At 35.7% G+C, this 20,620-nt stretch overlaps 1 protein-coding gene across 3 annotated transcripts in view; it reads left to right on the top strand.

The window, feature by feature from the left end:
* Slc25a12 (solute carrier family 25 member 12) overlaps positions 1–20,620 on the top strand; it is an 89,553-nt gene that overhangs the window by 29,766 nt on the left and 39,167 nt on the right. For 2 of the 3 annotated variants that reach the window (XM_003478539.4, XM_063259273.1), the window contains exons 4-6: positions 7,076–7,191; positions 16,056–16,195; positions 20,108–20,254. In XM_003478539.4, the coding sequence (XP_003478587.2) occupies positions 7,076–7,191; positions 16,056–16,195; positions 20,108–20,254 (403 nt within the window). Of the gene's footprint in view, positions 1–7,075; positions 7,192–12,378; positions 12,483–16,055; positions 16,196–20,107; positions 20,255–20,620 lie in introns of those variants that run through there. The other variant, XM_023561084.2, reaches the window with a different exon arrangement.

Below are 20,620 nucleotides of genomic sequence, written 5' to 3'. Positions count from 1 at the left end.
TTTTTTTTTTTTTTTAACAAATGTTTTCCCTTATATACACATGCATCATATAGGACAGATTTTTATGCAAAAATGTTGAGTGTTTCAAAAATTACAAACCTGCTGACATTTTGGTATATTATTTTCCCATTGGTCAAGAGACTGAAGAATATAAAAAATAAAGTGAACATCATATTCACAAAATATACTATTTCAAAGCTGTAAAATAAACACATCTAGTTTTTTGGTAAAATTTACCCATTGAATATGTAATAGACAAAATGTAGATGTTTAGTACATTACATAGTTTTTGTATTTTAAACGAAGAGCTGCTTGTCACCTAGTTGTCATCAATGTGTATGTGTCAGATCTTCAGGGAAAGGTGATCTGGGGGTAACTTGTGACTGCTGGTCATCTTCTGCAGCACTCTTTGGAGCCAGAAACCTCCTGCTACCCACACTTGTATCTAGAGAAGCCAAAAAACTGGCTCTTTACATGACCTTTTATGATTTCCTAATGTTGGCAACTAATGAAACTGAAAAAATAATACTTTGCATGCCAAAGAAAACATCTTTGTGGGCCAAATTGTCTGCCAGCTGACAGTTTATGATCTTTGCAGTTTTGTGATTCTGCCAAGGATTATTGGACATGCACTTTTTTCTTTAAGAGTAGGAAGTATTTTTTGAGAAATAGAAAGCTTCTAAGAGGGACAGAAGGGGGCTCCCAATGGGTGGCCCTGGATGTACACTTTAAATGGGTGAATTGGCTGATCAGTGAATTCAATCTTGAAGTTTTTTTTAAATTAAAAAATAACCTCTGGCTACAATTTGAGGATGACTTGGAGGAGGGCTAGAAGGACCCAGAACACCAATTAGGAAGCTGTTGCAAATTGTAGCTATTAAAAATGCCTGGCTAATATCAAGAGATACGAGTTTTGGGAGAACACAAATCTTACTATTTTTATTACCTGTAAACCTACTAGTTTCAAAATAGACTGTCTTCTTTCATGGATTTTTTCATCTTCATTGCAGTGTTTTTCCCAAGAAACCAATCTTTCTTTAACTGCCCAGTGTTCATTAGTCTATATTTCAAAATGTGTCGTGCAGAAGTTTTCTTTAGTATTATCTTTTTACAATTTCAGTTTGTAGGAGAAAAAGAAACTTATCAATACCATATCTGTGTATATGGAACAGATTTTTATAACGATGTTACTTGGATAGTGGTACTTGATGAATAGCAGAAAGATGGGTTTGAGTCTTTGTGGCAAGCTTGCTGTGAGGGATAGCCAACTCTATACAGTCATACTAGGTAACTTCCGTGTAGGTTTAGCCCCTGGTTAATTTTATAGTCCTACATATGGATTACAGGACTTGTTAAAGTTCTAAAAATCTCAATAGTGGAAGTCCTTTGGGTTTTTGTTTTGAAATAATCCTTTTTTTAAAGAGGAAAAGAAAATTTCAAAACACAACAATTAAGAGTATAACGCTGATATACACATTGCATATTGTTATCTTCAAATCAGTTACTCAGAGTACAAAATATCTGAATTTAATTGTCTGAACAATACTAGCACAAACCTTTCTCTTCAGTGAGTTCAAAGAAATCATTAGTATAACTATCTTAACTACTATATATACAACTACTATATCTAGATGACATCTATATAGAGATATATATGTGTATATATAATGTGTATATAGATATATATGTAGAGAGATGTATATAGATATATAGTTTCTTTTACCTCACACTAGTGAGACACTATGATGTTTACACATGTGTATCTGATTTATTTCACTTATGATATGGTCTCAAGTTGCATCCATTTTCCTATAGAAGTTTCAAGTTTATCTCTTTATGGCCGAGGAGTACTCTATTGTATAAAAATACAACATCTTTTTTATCCATTCCTCAGTCGATGGGCATTTAGGTTGTTTCTAAGATAGAGCTACTATAAATTGTGCTTCTATAAACATGGTGCACATATATTGCTGTGGTACAGTGTTTTTAATTCTTCTGGAAAGATACTCAGGAGGGAAATAGATGAGTCAAATCCTAGTTTTTGAGGAATCTCTACAATGATCCCACAGTGGTTGCACCAGTCTACACTCCCACCCACAGTGGAGAAGGATTCCTGTTCCCCCACAACCCCTCCAGTATTTGTTATTGGTTGATTTCTTGATAACAGCCATTCTTTCTAGGGTGAAGGGGAATCTCATTGATGTTTTAATTTGCATATCTTGAATGACTAGTGATGATGAACATTTTTTCATATATTTATTTGCTGTTTGTATTTCTTTATCTGAGAAGTATTCATCTCAGCTGCCCATTTTTGAATTGGGCCTTTAAATTTGAGAGGACTGAGTTTTTGATTTCTTTCTATGTTCTTGATAGTAATTCTTTTTGTGAAGAACAGCTGGCAAACCTTTTCTCCCACACAGTGGGTTATCTTTTCATTCTGTTGGTGGTTTCTCTTGCCATACAAAAGCTTTTTAATAAGATGAAATCCCAATTGTTGATTCTTTGTGATAGTTCCTGTGCAGTCAGGTTTTGTTTAAAATATTCTTTTTTTTTTTTTTTTGGTACCCGGGATCATGTTTCAAAATATTCTTTAAAAAAATTTTTACTATTGACATTTTAAACATATGTAACAGGGAATAATATAATAATGAATTTTGTGTACTCATCACTTTAATAATTATCAAAATAATTACTAAATCTATTTCATGTGTATGTCCGCCTGTTGAGTAAGCTCCAGATGACAGACTTCATGAATAAATACCTCACTATGTATTTCTACAAGATAAGAACTCTTAATAACAAAAACTGTCCTAAACATATGAATTTCTTATATCAGCAGGTATTTGTTCTATCAGTATTTCTATTTCTTTGATTGACTTATGAATTTAAAAAATTTCTACTTTGTTGCTGGGGAGATAGCTCAGCAGCAAAGTGCCTGCGTGGCAAGCACAAGGTCCTGAGTTTAATTCCTAGTACACACACAAAAGGTATTCTTTTTTTAAAGTGGAATTCAGGTAAGGCTGTACATTGTAATTTTATTGTTAAGTAACTTTTGGGTCTTTTAAAAACTGTGACTGTCCTCTATATCTTTTTTAAAATTTAGTTTCTTTCAGTTATAGGATGTCTGTTCTTTATTCTCCTATAGTCTACATTTTGTCATGTGGGGTTAACATGTTCATTTGTCCATGATATTTTCTCTAAATTGGTGATTACATTTCGATCAGTGCTTTTTAACTGGTGCAATTTTGCTTTCCAGGGACATTTGCAATGTCTGGAGACTTTTTTTGTAGTCATAACTGGGGAACACTGTTGGCATCTAGTGGATAAAGGCCAAGAATGTTGTTCAGTGAGTTGTAATGCTTAGGAGACCCCAACAGTAGATGAATCCTCCAACTTAAAATGTCAGTAGTGCTGAGGAGGAGAAACTCTGATCTGGAGACTTGAGCAGATTCAGGTTTTTTTTTTTTGTTTTAATTTTCCTTAAGGAGAAAAAAGAAAAAAAAAAAACAAAACAGAAAAAGGGTACAAGTTATACAGACTTTCAGAAAAAATAAACAGTAGGAAATCGCTAGTTAATTATATATTGTCATTTTAGAAATAGTTGTTGAAGTTACAAAATTAAAGCATATAGAGGGGACTTTCAAACAGTGAGACTGCAAACAGTTTTGTTCAATGTTCAAAAAAACTCAGTAATATGGTTATCTATCTTATACACTTAAATATATATGCAGTTATATCTTTTAGAGAACTTTCTTTTCCTTTCTTTTGTACAATGACAATTACACATTTTGGGTTTTATTACTCCCACAGTTCTTATTACTTTCTTTTTTTTTTTGAAGAAAGTAAAACTAAATGTGACATACCAGGACAGAGTTAATCAAATCAAAAGGATGGACATAATACATAATGTAAAAACAAAATACAAGGTGATCAATAATGATTACCATACTGCCTCTTGCTATCTTAAGAAGAATTGCCTAAATCATCAATTATAATAAAATTGAGCAAAACAGTAAAGAATAAGACCAATAAAACCAAAATATTGGAGACATTAGAGGACTTCAAAGAAAGATAATAGTCAACCAGAATGGGCATCACAATGAATCTTATTGTCTTCATAGTTGTTGCCTATACTTTTAAACTTGGTACTATCAAGCATGACAGAATAGAGGAAAATTAGTCAAAACAAGATGGTGAGAGCAATACAGAGTTTCAAATCAAGTTAATAGGAAATCAAAGTGGGTTACTATAATATAACCTGCTATTTTTTATTTATTTTTCCCTTAATTAAAAGGATAAAAATGAAAAAGTAGATAATAAAAAGGAGATTGAGATAAATAAGAGGGCATAACAACAAAACAGTGCAGGTCAAAACATAGCCAATAAGCAAAATAGTGTTTTACCACAAGATAATCTCAACATAATAGTAGTTACCATAGTGTCTCTTCCCTTAAAAGCTTTGGGTATAACTTTGTATATTGTAGCATCAAACGTATCAAGACAATGTAAAACCGTTCAAGAGAATGACAGAATGATTTAGAATCAACTACCAGAAAATGAACAATGGTTTCTGTATAATCTCCCTATCTATAAAAGTGTTTGTTTATATTATCACATATAATAAAATCCAGTAAGATACAACACATTAAAACCAATGTAGACAGAAGAACAAAAGCTTGATAGGACTTCAAAACAAGAGGATATTAAATCAGCACTACCTATTATGATGTCTTGTTTTCTCCAAAATGGCTGTTCCTACCATCCAACCTTCTCTGCTTCATTTCTGTTGAGCTCTTTTTCTGTCATTAGTTGTCAGTTTGTCCTCTTCATTTTGCTTTCTGCTCCATTCATTGTGGCTGCTCTGCCACTGTTTCTGGAATCTTGGTATTTTTCATTTTTAGAATATCTTGCAGTAATCTCTGTAGAGTTGAATTGGTGTTGCAAATTTCCCTAGTTCCTCTTTATCCTGGAAGCACCTTGTTTTTCCATCAATTTCTAGGGACAGTTGTGCAGGATATATCAATCTTGGCTGGAGGTTATTATCTTTCAAAGCTTGAATTATTTCCCCCTACGATCTTTGTGATTTGATGGTTTGTGCTGAAAAGTCTGCTGTAATTCTGATGGGTGTTCCCTCGTAAGTGATCTATTTCTTGTCTTTGACGGCTTTTAATATTCTGTTCTTATATTGGATTTCTGGAATTTTTGATTATTATATGCCTGGGTGTAGCTCTGTTTGGGTTGTAGGTGGCTGGGGTTCTGTATGCCTCATACATCTGAGTATTTTTACCTTTTGCTAAATTAGGGAAATTCTCCTGGATTATTTCTGTGAATAGCTTTTGTAGTTCATTTGTTTGAGTTCCTACTTCTTCTTTTATGTTCTTTATTCTTAAGTTATAGATCGTCTTACCATCTTCTAGTCTTTGTATTATTGCTGTTTGTTTTCTTGTTATTTTTAAGAAGTTTTTCATTTCATGCTCCCACCTTACAAATCTGTCCTCCAGTTCAGATAAATCTATCCTTAGTTTCTTTCAAGCTGTTATGCCAGCTTTCAATAGAGTTTTTATTTTCCTGGTAATCTCTTTGAACCTGCTTCACGTATTCTATGTTTTCTCCATCAAACAATTCTCCCCTTTTTTTCCTGTTCTTCCATCCCACCATCTGGTTTTTCTTGGACGGTGCTTAGCATCTAACTATTCTACTTATTTCTTGCTTTATTTCATTAAATACTTCATTTTTGAACTCGTCTATGAGGCTCTGGAGATACCACTTTATATCTATAGGTGCTGTGTCTGATATTGCATGTGTCTTCATTCTCTTTTGCATTTCCCTTTCCTGGATCAGTGTTCTCAGGATTGGGGACTGAGGAGCCTTTCTTGTTGCTCCCTTTTCCCATACTTTTTGTTCCTTCCATACAAGCGTCTGTAGGATGCCCAGTTCTTTTTTTTTTTTTCTCTTTGTCTGTTACAGTTTGTTTGAATCCGCTGGCTAGGTGTTCCCGCCCACTGCAGTGTACTGGGGAGACACAGACCTGGGCACCCTCTGCTGGGCCCGCCCTTCCAGGTCAACCTACTGAATGCTTCACTGCTAGGGTGCACCGCCAGGCACAGGGACCTGATTTGGGCTAGCCTACTGGATCTTAGTCTGCAGTGTCACCAGGCCAAGCGCTCCCCACCACTCCCGCTTGAGAGGGGAATATGCGACTAAAGTCACTGTAGGGCCCTTTTCTGGCTAGTCTGTTCATTCCCAGAATGTCCTCTGTTGGAGCCTCCTAGTCTATGAAATGGTCCCCATTTCTCTCACTCACCGCAGATTGATGCAGAGTTCCCTGCCAGTCCCGCTCTTAACGCCGCCGTATGGTTCGCCTATTCCAGCTCTCAGAGCTTTCGCGCGTCTCTCTCCCTGCCATGCGGATTGGGACACAGTAGCGGCAGCAGGAAATTCAAATCTTCCAATGGTGTGGGATCCAGCTTCCGCACTGAGATTTTATCTGTTCCTGTTATAGCATCAGGATTGGATTTCCAGTTGGTTTCTCTCAGCTTAGTTCGTTCCTGAGTCGGCAGGGTACATCTCCCCTCGCGTAGGACTCCTCACAGGGCACCGCTCCTGGATTCTAAACTGGTAATCTCAGAGAGCCTCCGTGGCTGCTGTTATTTGTCCGCCATGTTCTCCCGGAAGTCCCAGATTCAGGTTTAATATGATGTATTTATTCAGTACTAGGGATTGAACCCAGGGCCTTCTCACTGAGTTATATCCCAACCCTCCTCCTGCACCCCTTTTGATTTTAATAAATAAGCTGCCCAATCTGGGGTAGAATTTGGATCTCTGTGTCTCAGTGCCTATGTTTAGTTAGTTTTGGTCTGGTTCTCTCTCTTGCTGTGAAGTTAGAGCCTATTGCTTGGTGCTCATTTTCATTAGAGGCTTACCAAAAGGCAATGTTTCCTCCATACTTGAAATAAGTCTATCTTTCATCAATTACTTGGTTAGCCCGAGCTACAGTTCATAAAGTAAAGACAGATTAAATATCTGACATTTTCCCTTTCTTTTCTAGCCAGTAACATTTTGTGTTTTGTTACAGGTTGATCTCCTATCAAGAGTTTTTGGCTTTTGAATCTGTTTTGTGTGCTCCAGATTCCATGTTCATAGTGGCTTTCCAATTGTTTGACAAAAGTGGAAATGGAGAGGTGACATTTGGTAAGGGGAAAGAAAGATTATATGTGATTTAAAGTTAATGATGCTGGCCCAGTATTTACTTGTTAAATCTAGCAACTGAATATAAATTACGGCTTATTTAGTACCTAATCAGTAAATGAAATATTAATTTCCTAAAAGGATTTACACAGATCAAGTTGGTTTTATTTTCTTCGAAGTGGACTATTAGGATATGCAAAAGATTAAGGAATATGGGAATGCTGTTCCTTCAGCTCATGAAGTCACTGATATTTTCACATTCATAAAATAGGTGATACAGAAGTTTTTCTGTTCTGGGCCAGCCTGGGCAAAAATTTTTTATAAAGTAGACAGTGAACAATCTTTTCATTCTTTAAGGGATTTTTGGATAGAGAGTTCAGAGCTTCTCTGTGGTATCTTTGGAAAATTGGTCTGTGTCATTTTGACACCAACAGTGAGAATGAAGGATAGAGTTAAGACAAGATATTAGTTAGTGATTTCTGACATTCCAGCCTTCCCCCATTTTAGATTTGTTGGTTTTAGCAAACAAGGCTAGAATTTTAAAATTGCTGTATCTCGGGGGCTGGGGATTAGCTCAGCGGCATAAGCGCCTGTCTTGCAAGAGCATGGTTGTGAGTTCGATCCCCAGTACCGATAAAAAAACAACAACAACAAAAAAAAAAACCCAAAAAACCCACACACACAGACAAAAAATTGCTATATCTGAGTTGGACATAGACATTGCTTTAAATCTTTTGGTAGACACATAACCTAACACATTATTGATGTTTCACAAGTGTGCAGAACAGGATTTTTATTTGTAGCTGTGCATTAGGTTTTTTTTTTTGGACTTGATCTTGCTGTGTATCTCAGACTGGCCTTAAACTCATTATGTAGTCCAGGTTAGCGTTGAACTGTCTGTGTAGTACAGACTGGCTTTGAGCTTGTGGCAATCCTCTTGCCTCAGCTTCCTGAGTGCTGGAATTACAAGAATGCACCACCATGCCTGGCTGCATTAATTTTTAAAGATACTTATTTGTAGAAGTTAGTTTATGATGAGTGAAACTATCAGCTAATCTTTCTTGCAACAAGCTTTTCAACAAAAAATACAGTGCTTTCAAGGACCTTGAATCCCCATTTTTTTCTTGTGATTAAAGTAACATAAAATTTGCCATCTTAATCATTTTTAACTATACAGTTCAGTAGTGTTAAATATGTTCCTACTGCTATAAAACAGACCTCCAGAGCTTTTTCATCTTGCAAGCTGAACTTGAACTCTTTTTGTAGTGTCAATTATATGTACGTTTGAGAGAAACCCTTGAAAATTGGGCTTTCCCTGAGCCACTGGAATAAATGTTTATTTACTATGATGTGTTATAAGACAGATGTCATTAACTTAAACTTGACAAATAGTATCACAGTAATGGTAAGAATCATGAGAATGTACAAATGAATTTAGAAGCATCATAGTTCCTTGGCAGTAACTTTTGGTGAATACATTTTCCAGCCTGGCGTTAACTATTTCCTTCCTCTACCCATTAATCTGGTTGTATGAGAATTTCCCAAGTAAATGCTATGCAGATCTATTTAGATTTCTGCCTATATCTTAGCATCCTCCCTTTTGAGAACAAGCTCTGGCCATTTTGCCTTTGTAAGAATGGTGACTGTCTTCATAAACACCTACATTCTATAGCTGAAAGCACACAATCTCTCCCTGTTACTCAGCATCAACTCTGTATGACGCATAATACTGCATTTTGTATTTGCAGTAGGTTTCACACATGTTTACATATCTCATTTTCAAATGTAGTGTAAAATGCTTGGGAAATAATTTGACACAAATATTTGAGTTAGAGACAGTATACTTATGCTTATATCATGTGTACATTAAAGATAAGATTTTTTAAAATCTAGTTTATTTTGTCCTATTGTGTGATGTTTGATTGCCTTCTATTTTAAAAATAAAGTTGTTCACCAGGGACTTAGCTCAATGGCATAAGCACCTGCCTGGCAAATGTGAGGTTGTGAGTTCAGTCCCCAGTACCAAAAAAATAAAATAAATAAATAAAGTTATTCAAGTTACTTTACCCAACAGACTGACAATGGAGATCCATGTCGTTATTGATTAGTAGATTAAAAACTGTTTAGGCAGGTGTGGTGGCACATACCTGTTGTCCCAGCATTCTGGAGGCTGAGGCAGGAAGATCTAAAGTTAAAGCCCCATCTGGGCAACTTAGAGAGCTCTCAAAAAATACTGGACTGGGCATTTAGCTCAATGTAGAGAAACTGAGTTCGATCTTCATACCACAAAAAAAAAAAAAAGGAAAGAAAAGAAAGAGGGAAAAATAGCTGAATAATTGGTTTATACACTATGATTTATGAGCTAGGATTCCAAGAAATATAATGAAGATTAAAAACAGAACATAGCAGTTTTAATTTTTAAAGCACTGGGTGTGACCTAAAGAACATACGTGCTGTCCAGAATATTGCTTTCATTTTTCTGTTCTGTAATCTAGAGACAAGAAGATTATTATGGAATAAGAAAATTATATCCTGTTTTGACATTGTTCCTGGGGACCCCTGAACCTCTTTTGATGGTGCTACCCTATTTTTTTAAGGACCTTGATCATTTTCTCTTTATTTAAAAATATTTTTATTTATTGTGGTGCTAGGGGGCAAATCCAGGGTTTCATGCATGCTGGGCAAATGCCTTAGTACTGAACAATATTCTTAGCACCATTGTTACACAATTTTTCTTAACTAAACTGAAGGGAATCATAATTTTATATCTTTATATGATTAATTTTATAATATTTCATAACATTAATAAATTTTAATAAACTTATAGTTATATATTAAATGAAATTATAATTTTATATTTTTTAAGAAAGAAAAAAACTTTAAAACTTGCATCAAATGCCATTTAACAAGATTTCTAAGGTCTACTTATTGCAGACTGTATTCAAGACTGCACAATTTCTACATGTGGAAATAATTAGCTTGGAGTTTATTTTTATAGGATTTTGAATCTGTGATGAAGGTCAGTTTTCATGTTTGTGTCCACTTAATAAAATGAATTGTGCTTATATATTTATAGACGTATGTTTAGATAAAAGGAAATTTTAGATTCATTCTAACTAGAGTCAAATCTTTTTCACCAAAGGGCCTTGTGTTTTCTAGTTTGTAGCTATTTATAGTTTTCTTGTGCACACAAGGAGAGAAAGTTAGAGATTACTGAATGGAAGGTGCAGTTGAGGGAGAGCCATTATGCCACTGGTATCTCTCGTGGACTATGATGACAATGTTATCTGTATATTGAATATACTGTTCTCTATGCTCTTTTTTTAGATATGCTCTTATACACATCAAACTGTACACTTAAATTGTGCATCTTTGCATTATTTATATAAAGAGAAACACTGAACAATATTTACTCATGTGCTAAACAAGGTTTTTAGTTAATAAAGTTGCCTCTATACTAGGAGAAGATTTATATTGAGGCCTTGGTGATACATTTCAGAATAGGAAGGCTTAAGAAAGGGCCTGGAGTTGTTTTTCCTAAGGAGTGAATAAACTGTTGCTTAATTATTTATTCTTTGATTTTTTTAAATAAAACTTCTAATGCATGCTGTGAGTAATAACTTAATGGCTTGTCTCTCTGTGATTGCCAGGTGTCATGAGCCTTGTAGGGACCATCGCATGACTGGGGTGTGCGAGACACAGTGTGCATTTACCTTGGGCTCACTTTATCTGCTAGTGTGCTGGCTGTCCTGCTTGATAGAATTAGGTTGAGGTAACCTAGTTAAGCTGTTTTATTACATTATGTTGTCAGTAGCTGCAAGCATTTCCCCCTTCCCTCCCAAAAAAGGCCTACTGCTTTAACAATGATGTAATCATTCTAAAAAAAAAAAAACAAAATCTCTTCGGCCTTTTGACTAAGATCACGTTTTAAAAACGAACAAAAAAAACCTTATGTATTAACTAATAAGTATGAAAATATGTTCTCATTTCTCTATTAACTCATCAACATTGTGTTTCAAAATAGTTTTCCTAGGAATGAGATGTGTTCAAAGTGACTTTTTTCCAGGGACACATCGTCATCCTTGAGTATAGAACCCTCAAAAAGGAGGGCTATCTTTTGGTTTATTACTGTTGGTTGTCAGTATGCAAAATAGCAAATAAAAATGTGTTCTGTTTGTGCCTTTAAAATTGGCTCTTTTTCCTGAAAATGAAGAGTAGAATGGATTGGACTACTGCTGTTATTTGAAAAGTCAGGAGATGGAAGCATAAATATGAAAACTCTTGTATTTCTTTCTAAATGGAAAGAATACCATGGACACGGGATGATATGAAATTCTAATGGTGAGAAGGAGTATAATTTGGTATGAAGTAGAGCTTCACCGAGGATTCATTAAATCAGAAAAATGTTTTGAGGTTCTTTTCTTTGTGCTGCTTTCAGACATCATAGATTTTTAAATACACAAGCCTACTAAAATAGCTTAGAGTTAGAGGTACCAAAAAACAACAACAAAAAAGGATGTAGTGTTACTAGATTTTGTGCCATGTGATGGGAGACCATTGAAGCTTCTAGCTTCTATAATAATAGATGCTCTTTAAATGTGAACTCGTTTTTTTTGGAAAAATGAATCTTTTTACATGTATTTGGCAGCAGGACTACTCTATTGACCGATCACACACTAATTTTTTCTGGAGGTAGGTAAAGGGCTAAGAAAAGTACATCTCCCAGAGCACAGAGGAGGTTTTCCAAGACATTATGATCCCCCTGGAAGTCTACAGCTCTGATGGTTGGGACTTCCTCTACAAGTTCCTGTTGTTGGTCTTGTTGTTGTTGTTGTTTGTTTTCCTTTGTTTACTTTTTTGGCCTCCCATTTGCTCCTCTTTCCCTCTAATTTGTCCTTCACTGAAAAACTCTTCTACAAGTCTCACCATTGTGTTTGTTCAGTTATATACAAGGATATTCACTGTTTGTGGTGGGTGTCCTAAAAGATTTTCTGACTTTACTTTAAGAACCATACAGGTAAACTCAGCTATTGAGGAATTTTTTTCCCCCTGACAATAAGAGTGTTTGGTCTCAAGCCTGTAATTGGAAGCAGTGGCTCCCGCTGGGCTGGAATCCTTGGAATCAGGATGTCAAGTTGGGCTGATGGTAGGTGGGCTGTGTCTCAGGGCTGATGGCTTGTATACCTACAGGAGGAGTTCTCTGGCCACACCGTTGGTACAGCAGCTCCTTCCAGGCTCATTCATGGAACAGGCATGGTGGCAGTCTTGGAGAAGAGTGCCAGCCCCGGTCAGAGGTAATTTTGTATTGCAGAAAGGTGAACAAGACCAGTAGGGAGCTCCCATACAATCCAGGGGAGGGATAAGGGTGGATGAGATGGGTACACACAGTGTGGGCTGCTGGGGAAACTGAAACCTCTGTTAAGACATATTTACATAATATATAAATATATATATTCTCGATGTGTATTTCATCTAGTCCCATCATTATAAGTGACTGATACAGCTAAACTGACTAATATTATACATCTGTGAACATTTTTACTTAATCACAGTTGTCACCATTACCTGCCCTCCTGACAAATCATTGTGCTCCTCTCCTTTGAGCAAAGAGAACATAATGACAGGCTACTTTTGTATCTAGCTTCAATTCCCTTTTCATCGGAATTATAAGGCCTCCCTTTCATAAGCCCATGCTCTGCAGGAAGTGAAAAAGTGGTCTATTGTTTTCTATATGTCAGAAAACGAATGGATTCCTGTTTCTGTTGGAAATGTTATCCTAGTATAAAGTATTAGAACATGATCTTGCTACCAATAAGGTGGGACCATCGCATCCCTTTCATCCAGGCCAGAACTGTGACCACTAAAAGAGCACTGTTAAGGAGTTATTCAGAGCTAGTGATCTTTGTTTGCCACTGGATAGACGGGATTCTCTCTGGGCGGGAAGCTTGCTCTGCAGTTTAAGTTAGATGTACTGGGCACAGTTGAAACTGTCACTGTTCCTTTTCATATCATGCAGCACCTGATAAAATCGAGAAGGATGAGAGCATCAGTTATTTTAGCTATCATCTCTCATAAATATCTTTAAGCTCTCTAGACTGTATATAATATATATATATATATATATATATTATATACTAGTAAAAGAAAAGTGATTATATGAATGACTTCTAAACCCTAGTCATGCTGATTCTGTCACATTCCTGTACCAGCCTCAGGCAAGGTAAAGGAAATTTTAAAAAAGTAATATACATCTCAAGAGAGAGAAAGTAGGTTTAACATTTTATTAGTCACAGTAACCACAGTTGTAGCCTATAGCATGACTAAAACAGTTAAAAGTATCTGGGGAAGTAATTAATAAACCACAGCATATATGAATGATGATAACAAAACCACATACAAAGTTATGTCATCATTTTGGGAGAAGTAGGAAATGTCTAAGCAAATCCTCATGGCAAAGGATGCTTCTGTATTTGGAGAGATTGCTCTGAGGAGTTTAGGCCATTATTCTAATTGTTTTAATGACATTCTAAGGTCTTATTTAGAGATTGCTAGCAGTTTGTAAAATAAAATTTTGAACTAAAAGTTTTTATCCAGAGATATTTTTCTCTAAATGTAAATTATAAATTTTCTAAATGTAAATTACATTACAAATATTATATATATACCCTTTTGTGGTAGCAGAAAAATTTTATGGATAATTAAATTGCATTAGTTTGAAGGCTTTTGAATCTTTTAACTTGATAAAGTTTCATACTGTAGATTCTGATATTTTCTGTTGATATAAAAAGGGTTCAGTTTTGTCCACTATTAAATAAAAATTGTCCAGTTAACAATATATATATTTGTTACTAAGTAATTGAGTTTTAGGAATAATTGAGTTTTGGGAATTATTTTAAAATAAAGTCTACCATGCAGCAACTTATTCTTAATTAATTCTTAATTAAATAAATGCAACTTAGGGGCCAGGGGTTTAGCTCAGCTGTGTAAATGCCTGCTTGGCAAACATGTGAGTTCAATCCCCGGTAGCAATAAATAAATAAATATAACTTAAAGTTACTCTATTCTGCTTTCTATTTTTTTTTAGATGCACACTTTTTATTAGACTTTAAAAATAAGCAATTAAGTTAATTGATCTTGGAGGAAAAGTAGCTAATTAATTTAATTAGAATGATCCTAAAAAATTTCTGCTTTTCTTCCACACGATTTTAGTGCTAAATATTTATTACTGCTCTTACTATTTTATTAATCATTTTTGTTTTTGCAGTGCTGGGGCTTGAACACCCAGAGTCTCATACCCCAGCCCTTATTATTTCAATTACCTTATAAACTAACGTATTTTACTCCCTGAAGTTTCATATAGATTTAAGAATAATCCTTCTGTGTTGATTAGAGACCAAGATTCTATGAATTGTTACTGAGTTAATTTTCTTTCAGGAATAAAAACCTACATAACAATTAATGTACACTTACTGGAAAGTGAGAATACTTGACACGTTTTGAAACCTCTGAAATAACTGTTGCTACTTAGGCAAGAAATGAATCCTGCAATTCATTTGAAGGAGAAGATGAGAATCCCATCTCCCCAGTGACATCCAATGCCTTCTACCAACTTAATTGATTGATGTAATGTATTCAGAACTATTATTTTGAGTACAGATTGGTAGGATTTCAAGTTCAGAATTCTTCGTCTCACCCCAGTAGTAGTGCTTTTATTAAGAAAAAGGGTCTCTCACAAAGGGAATCCATTAAACCATTTATATTATGAGACCAGTATCTTATCCAAAGAATTTGCAAGAATTAGAGACAACAGCATAGTCTGAGCAGATTATAAAACACTAAACTTGTATTTACTAACTCTAGTATAATTGATAGCTGTTGATCATAAAACTCATATTAATAATTTGGCTTAAATTTGAAAACAATGTTATTCTTAATAAATTAGTTAATATAGGCTTCTTTCTTTCTTAACTTTAATGACTTTCTATTTTATTTTATTGTTTGGCATGAGCTTTCAAATTAGTCTATCCAGTCTATGCTTGTTAAAATATCAGTCATTTGTGAATTGACTTTTATAATAAATGTGAAACTGTGTAAGAAAGTGAATAACATTGCTCGTGCATGAAGACAAGCTGCCAGAGAATCTTGGTTGTATATTACACAGTGTGACTGATTCCTCTCTAAAAGTTAGTGTGCTATGTTTGACTTTTTATTTAAAAGTGAATCACTAATTTCACTTCTCTTAAAATATTTTACTACTTAAGATTAATAATCATGGATTTTATGGGGGTTTTGAAGCCTTGTGTCAAGACCATATTTTTGACAATATCAGAAGCTTTTAATAAGGTGCTTGCTGCTGTGCTAATGACATGCTTTTGGTAGTATTTCTCCTACCTATCTTCAATAGACATATTCAGGCTAGTGTGAATGTAATAATCAAGCTTCAATCAAACCATACTTGGTATGCCAAATATTGCATTGTACTATAATTTAGGTATTCATGCTTCTGATAAAGGGCTTAATTCGACTCCTTGAGGAACCGGGAAAACACTATTGATTTTATACAGGAATGTAAAGTAGCAGCCATTTATAGTGTAAGATATAAATCACTTCCTAATTAAAATTAAATCAAGAGAAATTAAGAATATCATGGCCTTATATGTAATGGTACACAATCTTAAGTGTAAAATTATATTTTGTATCAGTTGTGTTCCTGTACATGGGTTTCTGGGCATAAAAATAAATTTGTAGTTAATAGAAGCACATGATACTGACTTAAAACTTTGCAATTTTTTTTCTGTAGGAACACTGCAGTGGATTAGATTACTTATTCTAGGTATGACTGACTTATTTTTGTTTTCCCTTTTAAGAAAATGTCAAGGAAATTTTTGGGCAGACTATAATTCACCATCATATCCCTTTTAACTGGGACTGTGAATTTATCCGGCTGCATTTTGGGCATAATCGGAAGAAGCATCTTAACTACACAGAATTCACGCAATTTCTCCAGGTGAGCTTAGCATTTGCAACTGGTGTCATACACACTGTTACTCCTCTGCCTCCTTCTCTTTTATTTTCTTTTAAGTTTAGTACAGAAGTAAAAGTCCCTGTTTCATCCTCATTTTTTATTTTCCATTGATATTAGTTTTTGTTTTTTTTTTTTTTTTGTCTTTTTCCTTTTTATCGGTACCAGGGATCGAACTCACGACTGCCTGCTTGCAAGGCAGGTGCTTATGCCGCTGAGCTAAATCCCCAGCCCCATTTTCCATTGATATTGACCAGAGGCAACTTCTTTAAACTCATAGCTGTTTTTCATGTTTTCTTCCGGTAAACATGTGTTACCACTTCTTAATTTCTTACTTTTGTATTTTCTTGGTTGATTGTAACTATGAAAGACTAAAAGCTAGTTGTTTTACCTCTCCCTCCCTGAATGCACATGGACACTTCTGGACATGTAGTCTTTCTTGTCCTAGCCCTAAATGCTGCAGTGGAACAATTATTTAATTAACATTACATTGTACTGGGCTTTAGAAGTAGTACAGTGATCATTTAAAGCTTATGAGAGGTGTGGAGGTTATTTGTATGAGACAATTTACAGAATATGGAAGGATGTAAATTCCATGAACTTTAAATTGTGTAAATACTATGCCATTTGTATTCTACATTCAATACTACATGCAAATATTACACCATTTATATAAGGAAATGGAGCATCCTTGGATTTTAGTATTCATGCTTTGATGGGGTCAGGGAATACTGAAGGATAACTGTACTATGATAAAATTCGTAAATTTTCTTGGCATTTTCAGTTTTTGTTTAGTTTTTTATATATTAGTGCTAACTCACTCTCTTTTGTGCCCTAGTTATTAAACTCTTGTAATATGTTTGTTTATTGATTGATTGATTGATTGATTGAGACACGGTCTCACTGTGTAGTTCTCACCGGCCTTGAGCTTACTGTGTAGCCCAGGATGCCTTCGAACTTGAGGCGATCCTCCTGCCTCAGCCTCTCAGGGTGCTGGGATTACAGGTGTACACCACCACACTGAGCTCTTTAGTGTGTTTTAAACATGTGAAGTGTCCGAGCAGTTTCATCTTCTTGGAGGTTTCCAGGAGCTTTCCTAAGTGAAGGATGGCAGTGTGGCTCGGTGTTAAAGCACTTGAGTGCCAACGATGAAGCCTTGGCTTCATGCACAGCTCTGGGGAGGGAAGGAGAATAGGTAGGAGAGGAAGGAAGAGGGGAGGGAGGCAGCTCACATGATACAAAGCTCTTTCAACATACCTAATTTAGTAGCTTTTAATACATTTGTATTATTTTACGGCCACATATCTTTATCGAGTTTCAAAACATTTTTACTACCCAGAAAGAAAGTCCTGTATCTGTTTAGCAACCACCATGCTGCATTTTGTTTCTGTGGATATTTTATATAAATGGAATCAGACAATATGACCCTTTGTCCATTGCTTTTTTTCATGGCTGATTGTAACTATGAAAGACTAAAAGCTAGTTGTTACTGGTTCAAGATTACCCATAATGCTTCATTCATTTTTTGGGCTAAAAAATACTCCACTGTATAAATGTAGGATGTTTTTGTCTGTTCATCTGTTGATGGACATTTGGGTTGTTCTTACTTTATGTCTACTGTGAATAGTGCTGCTATAAACATTTATATACAAATATTTGTTTGAATACCTACTTTCAGTATCTAGGGTATATATACCTAGGAGTGGAATTGCTGAGTCAAATGCTAATTCTATGTTTAATGTTTTCTTGGAGGTGCGTGGGGTGAATCCAGGACTTTGTGCATATCAGGCAAATGCTGTACCACCGAGCTGCATCCCTGGCCCTTGTGTTTAACTTTTCGAGGGATGAGCTGACTGTTTTCCACAGCAGCTACACCATTTTCCTAGCATTTTCTAAAGCTGGAGCTTTTAATCCTGGGATCTTCCTTAACTTTTATCTGGAAAATCTGTTTGCCTTTCTATTATGTTGACTCTCCCATTTGCTGGATTTTATCTTATTTTTGGTGGAATACCTCCTGTATCAGTAGGCTTTCTTTTTTCACTCCAAAGCACTGAGGATTGGATCTAGGGCTTTTGCACTGATATAGGTCATCAGCCCTTTTTATTTTTTATTTTGAAACAGGGCTTTGCTGAGTGGCCCAGGCTGGGCTCAAATTTGCTGTCCTCCTGCCTCCGCCTCCCAGAAGGCTGAGATTACAGGCATGCACTGCTTTGCCTAGCTCTTGCTTCATTTAAAGGGTGCGGGTGGGAAATGAGGTGCCAAAGTGATGGAGTTAGGCAGAATGACAAAAATAGAAAAACATGAATAAAAGAGAAAATGTTGTCAAATCATGCTAGCTGTTTATCTCATAGTCGTTTATCTGACATACATATTTACCAGTTGAATTTGTTTCTTCATTTAGATTGCTCTTTTCATGCAAATCCAAATATATCTTTTTACTTAGGTATTTCCTTAGTGTGATCATTTAACATTGAAGTTAAAATTATTGAAAGAGGGGCCAGGGATATAGCTCAGGGGTGCAGTGCTTGCCTGGCAAGTGAGAGGTTGTGAGTTCCATCGCCAGTGCCCCTCCCCCCAAAAAAGTTATTGAAAGATTTAGTAGACTGATGACTTGATATACTTGTGTCTAGCCCATCACCCTGCTAAAAAAAATCTTAAAATTTTTGTTTAACTATTATACACATACAGAAAGCCACCTGTATAAAACAAATGTATAGCTTAATGAATTATAAAACAAATACCAGCTAAAGTAATTTGGGTGTCTTTGAATTACCATAGAGAGATCACAAGTCTATAGAAAAGTATAATTAAAGAAAAAGGGCATGACTTCTACCAAAAGCTATTTTAAATGTCAGAAAAGGTAAAGCGAGATTGATTTAAAGCCTTTGATAAATAAAAACCAATGAAACTCAGAATATTTGATCTTTAATCTTATCCATGAATAATATTTATATTTTTAGATATGACTGTTACTTGCCGAGCTGGAAAGAGCACAGAAAAGGCATCTGATAGCACTGTGCCCAGTATACTTGGGTTGGCTCAGGGGCCCCAGAGCAGAAATACTCAATTTCGCCTTCTGTATGGTGTCCAGTGGGTTACTGTCGTTTCTTTTCTCTTTTCTTTTTTAATTGCTAGCACTTATTACAACATTGGGTCAGACAGTAGTTTAGAAGTTCAGAGATATTCTGGGTTGTCTTATGGTTGATGAGTAATGGTGCCCAAGGCCCAACAGAGGGAATAATAGGACTCTGGTTATAGAGCTTGCTTTTCATAATTTTCATCTTAGCATTACAAAGTAGCACACTTATCAATTGGTAGTTTCACACTGAGCTCATATTTTAAAATAAGATGTCTGATGCAGGGAGAAAGACTGACTTTGATTGCAACATTTAAAACTGAAAAACTGAAAATTAATGCAAGCTCTTTTTTTCCAAATTCATTTTCTTTCAAAGAGAAAAAGAAAAACACCAAATTTCAAAACACATCAGTGGGGGTGACAGTGGTACATACTTTGTGCATTATGAATGTAAACTCTTCATTCAAGAAGTACATTTGGGTGACAAGAAATTTTTCAAGTAGGAGAGAATAAATTACTGTGTATTTTAAAGGCCGAAATAAGGCCCTGGAAACACTGTACTTGCTTTGTTTCCAGTGATGAAAACTTCTCAGGGAAAATCTGAAGGTTCTTTCCTCCCCTCTTTTCTTCATTGCTGTGCTCTGGTTCATTTTTTTTTCCTTGAGGAGTCATATGTAGTACATTTGCAAGAAAGAAAGAAAAGCTTTGTGCGGAGTAAGTACACATGGGGTAAGGCTATCTGTCCTCCTTTCCTTTCCAAAACATGTGATCGGGATCTGCTGTATCCAACTGAATGCCCTGTTCTCATTTTTTCCTTCCAGGAGCTGCAGTTGGAACACGCAAGACAGGCTTTTGCACTGAAAGACAAAAGCAAAACTGGCATGATTTCTGGTCTGGATTTCAGTGACATCATGGTTACCATTCGGTCTCACATGCTTACTCCTTTTGTGGAGGAGAACTTAGTTTCAGTAAGTAAAATGCTAGTACTCCAACTTTCTGTCTCCTGAGACACTCTGAACCTTGGGTCCTTGATTGGCCTCTGGATCCATCTGACTAACCCTTCAAACTTCATGCCTGATGGGCAGCTGGTAAACAGCTGTGTGTGTGTGTGTGTGTGTGTGTGTGTGTGTGTGTGTGTGTGTATGTGTGTAAGGGCAGTAGAGGTGATGGTGAGTAGTCCTTCCTCAGGTCATAGCTTTATCCAGAGCCACCGCCTTGCTCTCAGATTTCCAAATTGTTCATTCCCATTTGAAGAGTCCGATTCAAGGGAAATGAGAGCTTGTAGAGGAGGGCTAGCCGTTGTTTTTCCAGTGGGCAGCACCCCTCCCAGACAC

Source organism: Cavia porcellus, unplaced genomic scaffold (assembly GCF_034190915.1).
Source record: "Cavia porcellus strain 051 isolate PalLab524CR breed Dunkin Hartley unplaced genomic scaffold, mCavPor4.1 scaffold_12, whole genome shotgun sequence".
Lineage (NCBI taxonomy): Eukaryota > Metazoa > Chordata > Mammalia > Rodentia > Caviidae > Cavia > Cavia porcellus.
Note: the sequence above shows the minus strand (reverse complement) of the source record. Positions and strands in the feature narration are given on the sequence as shown.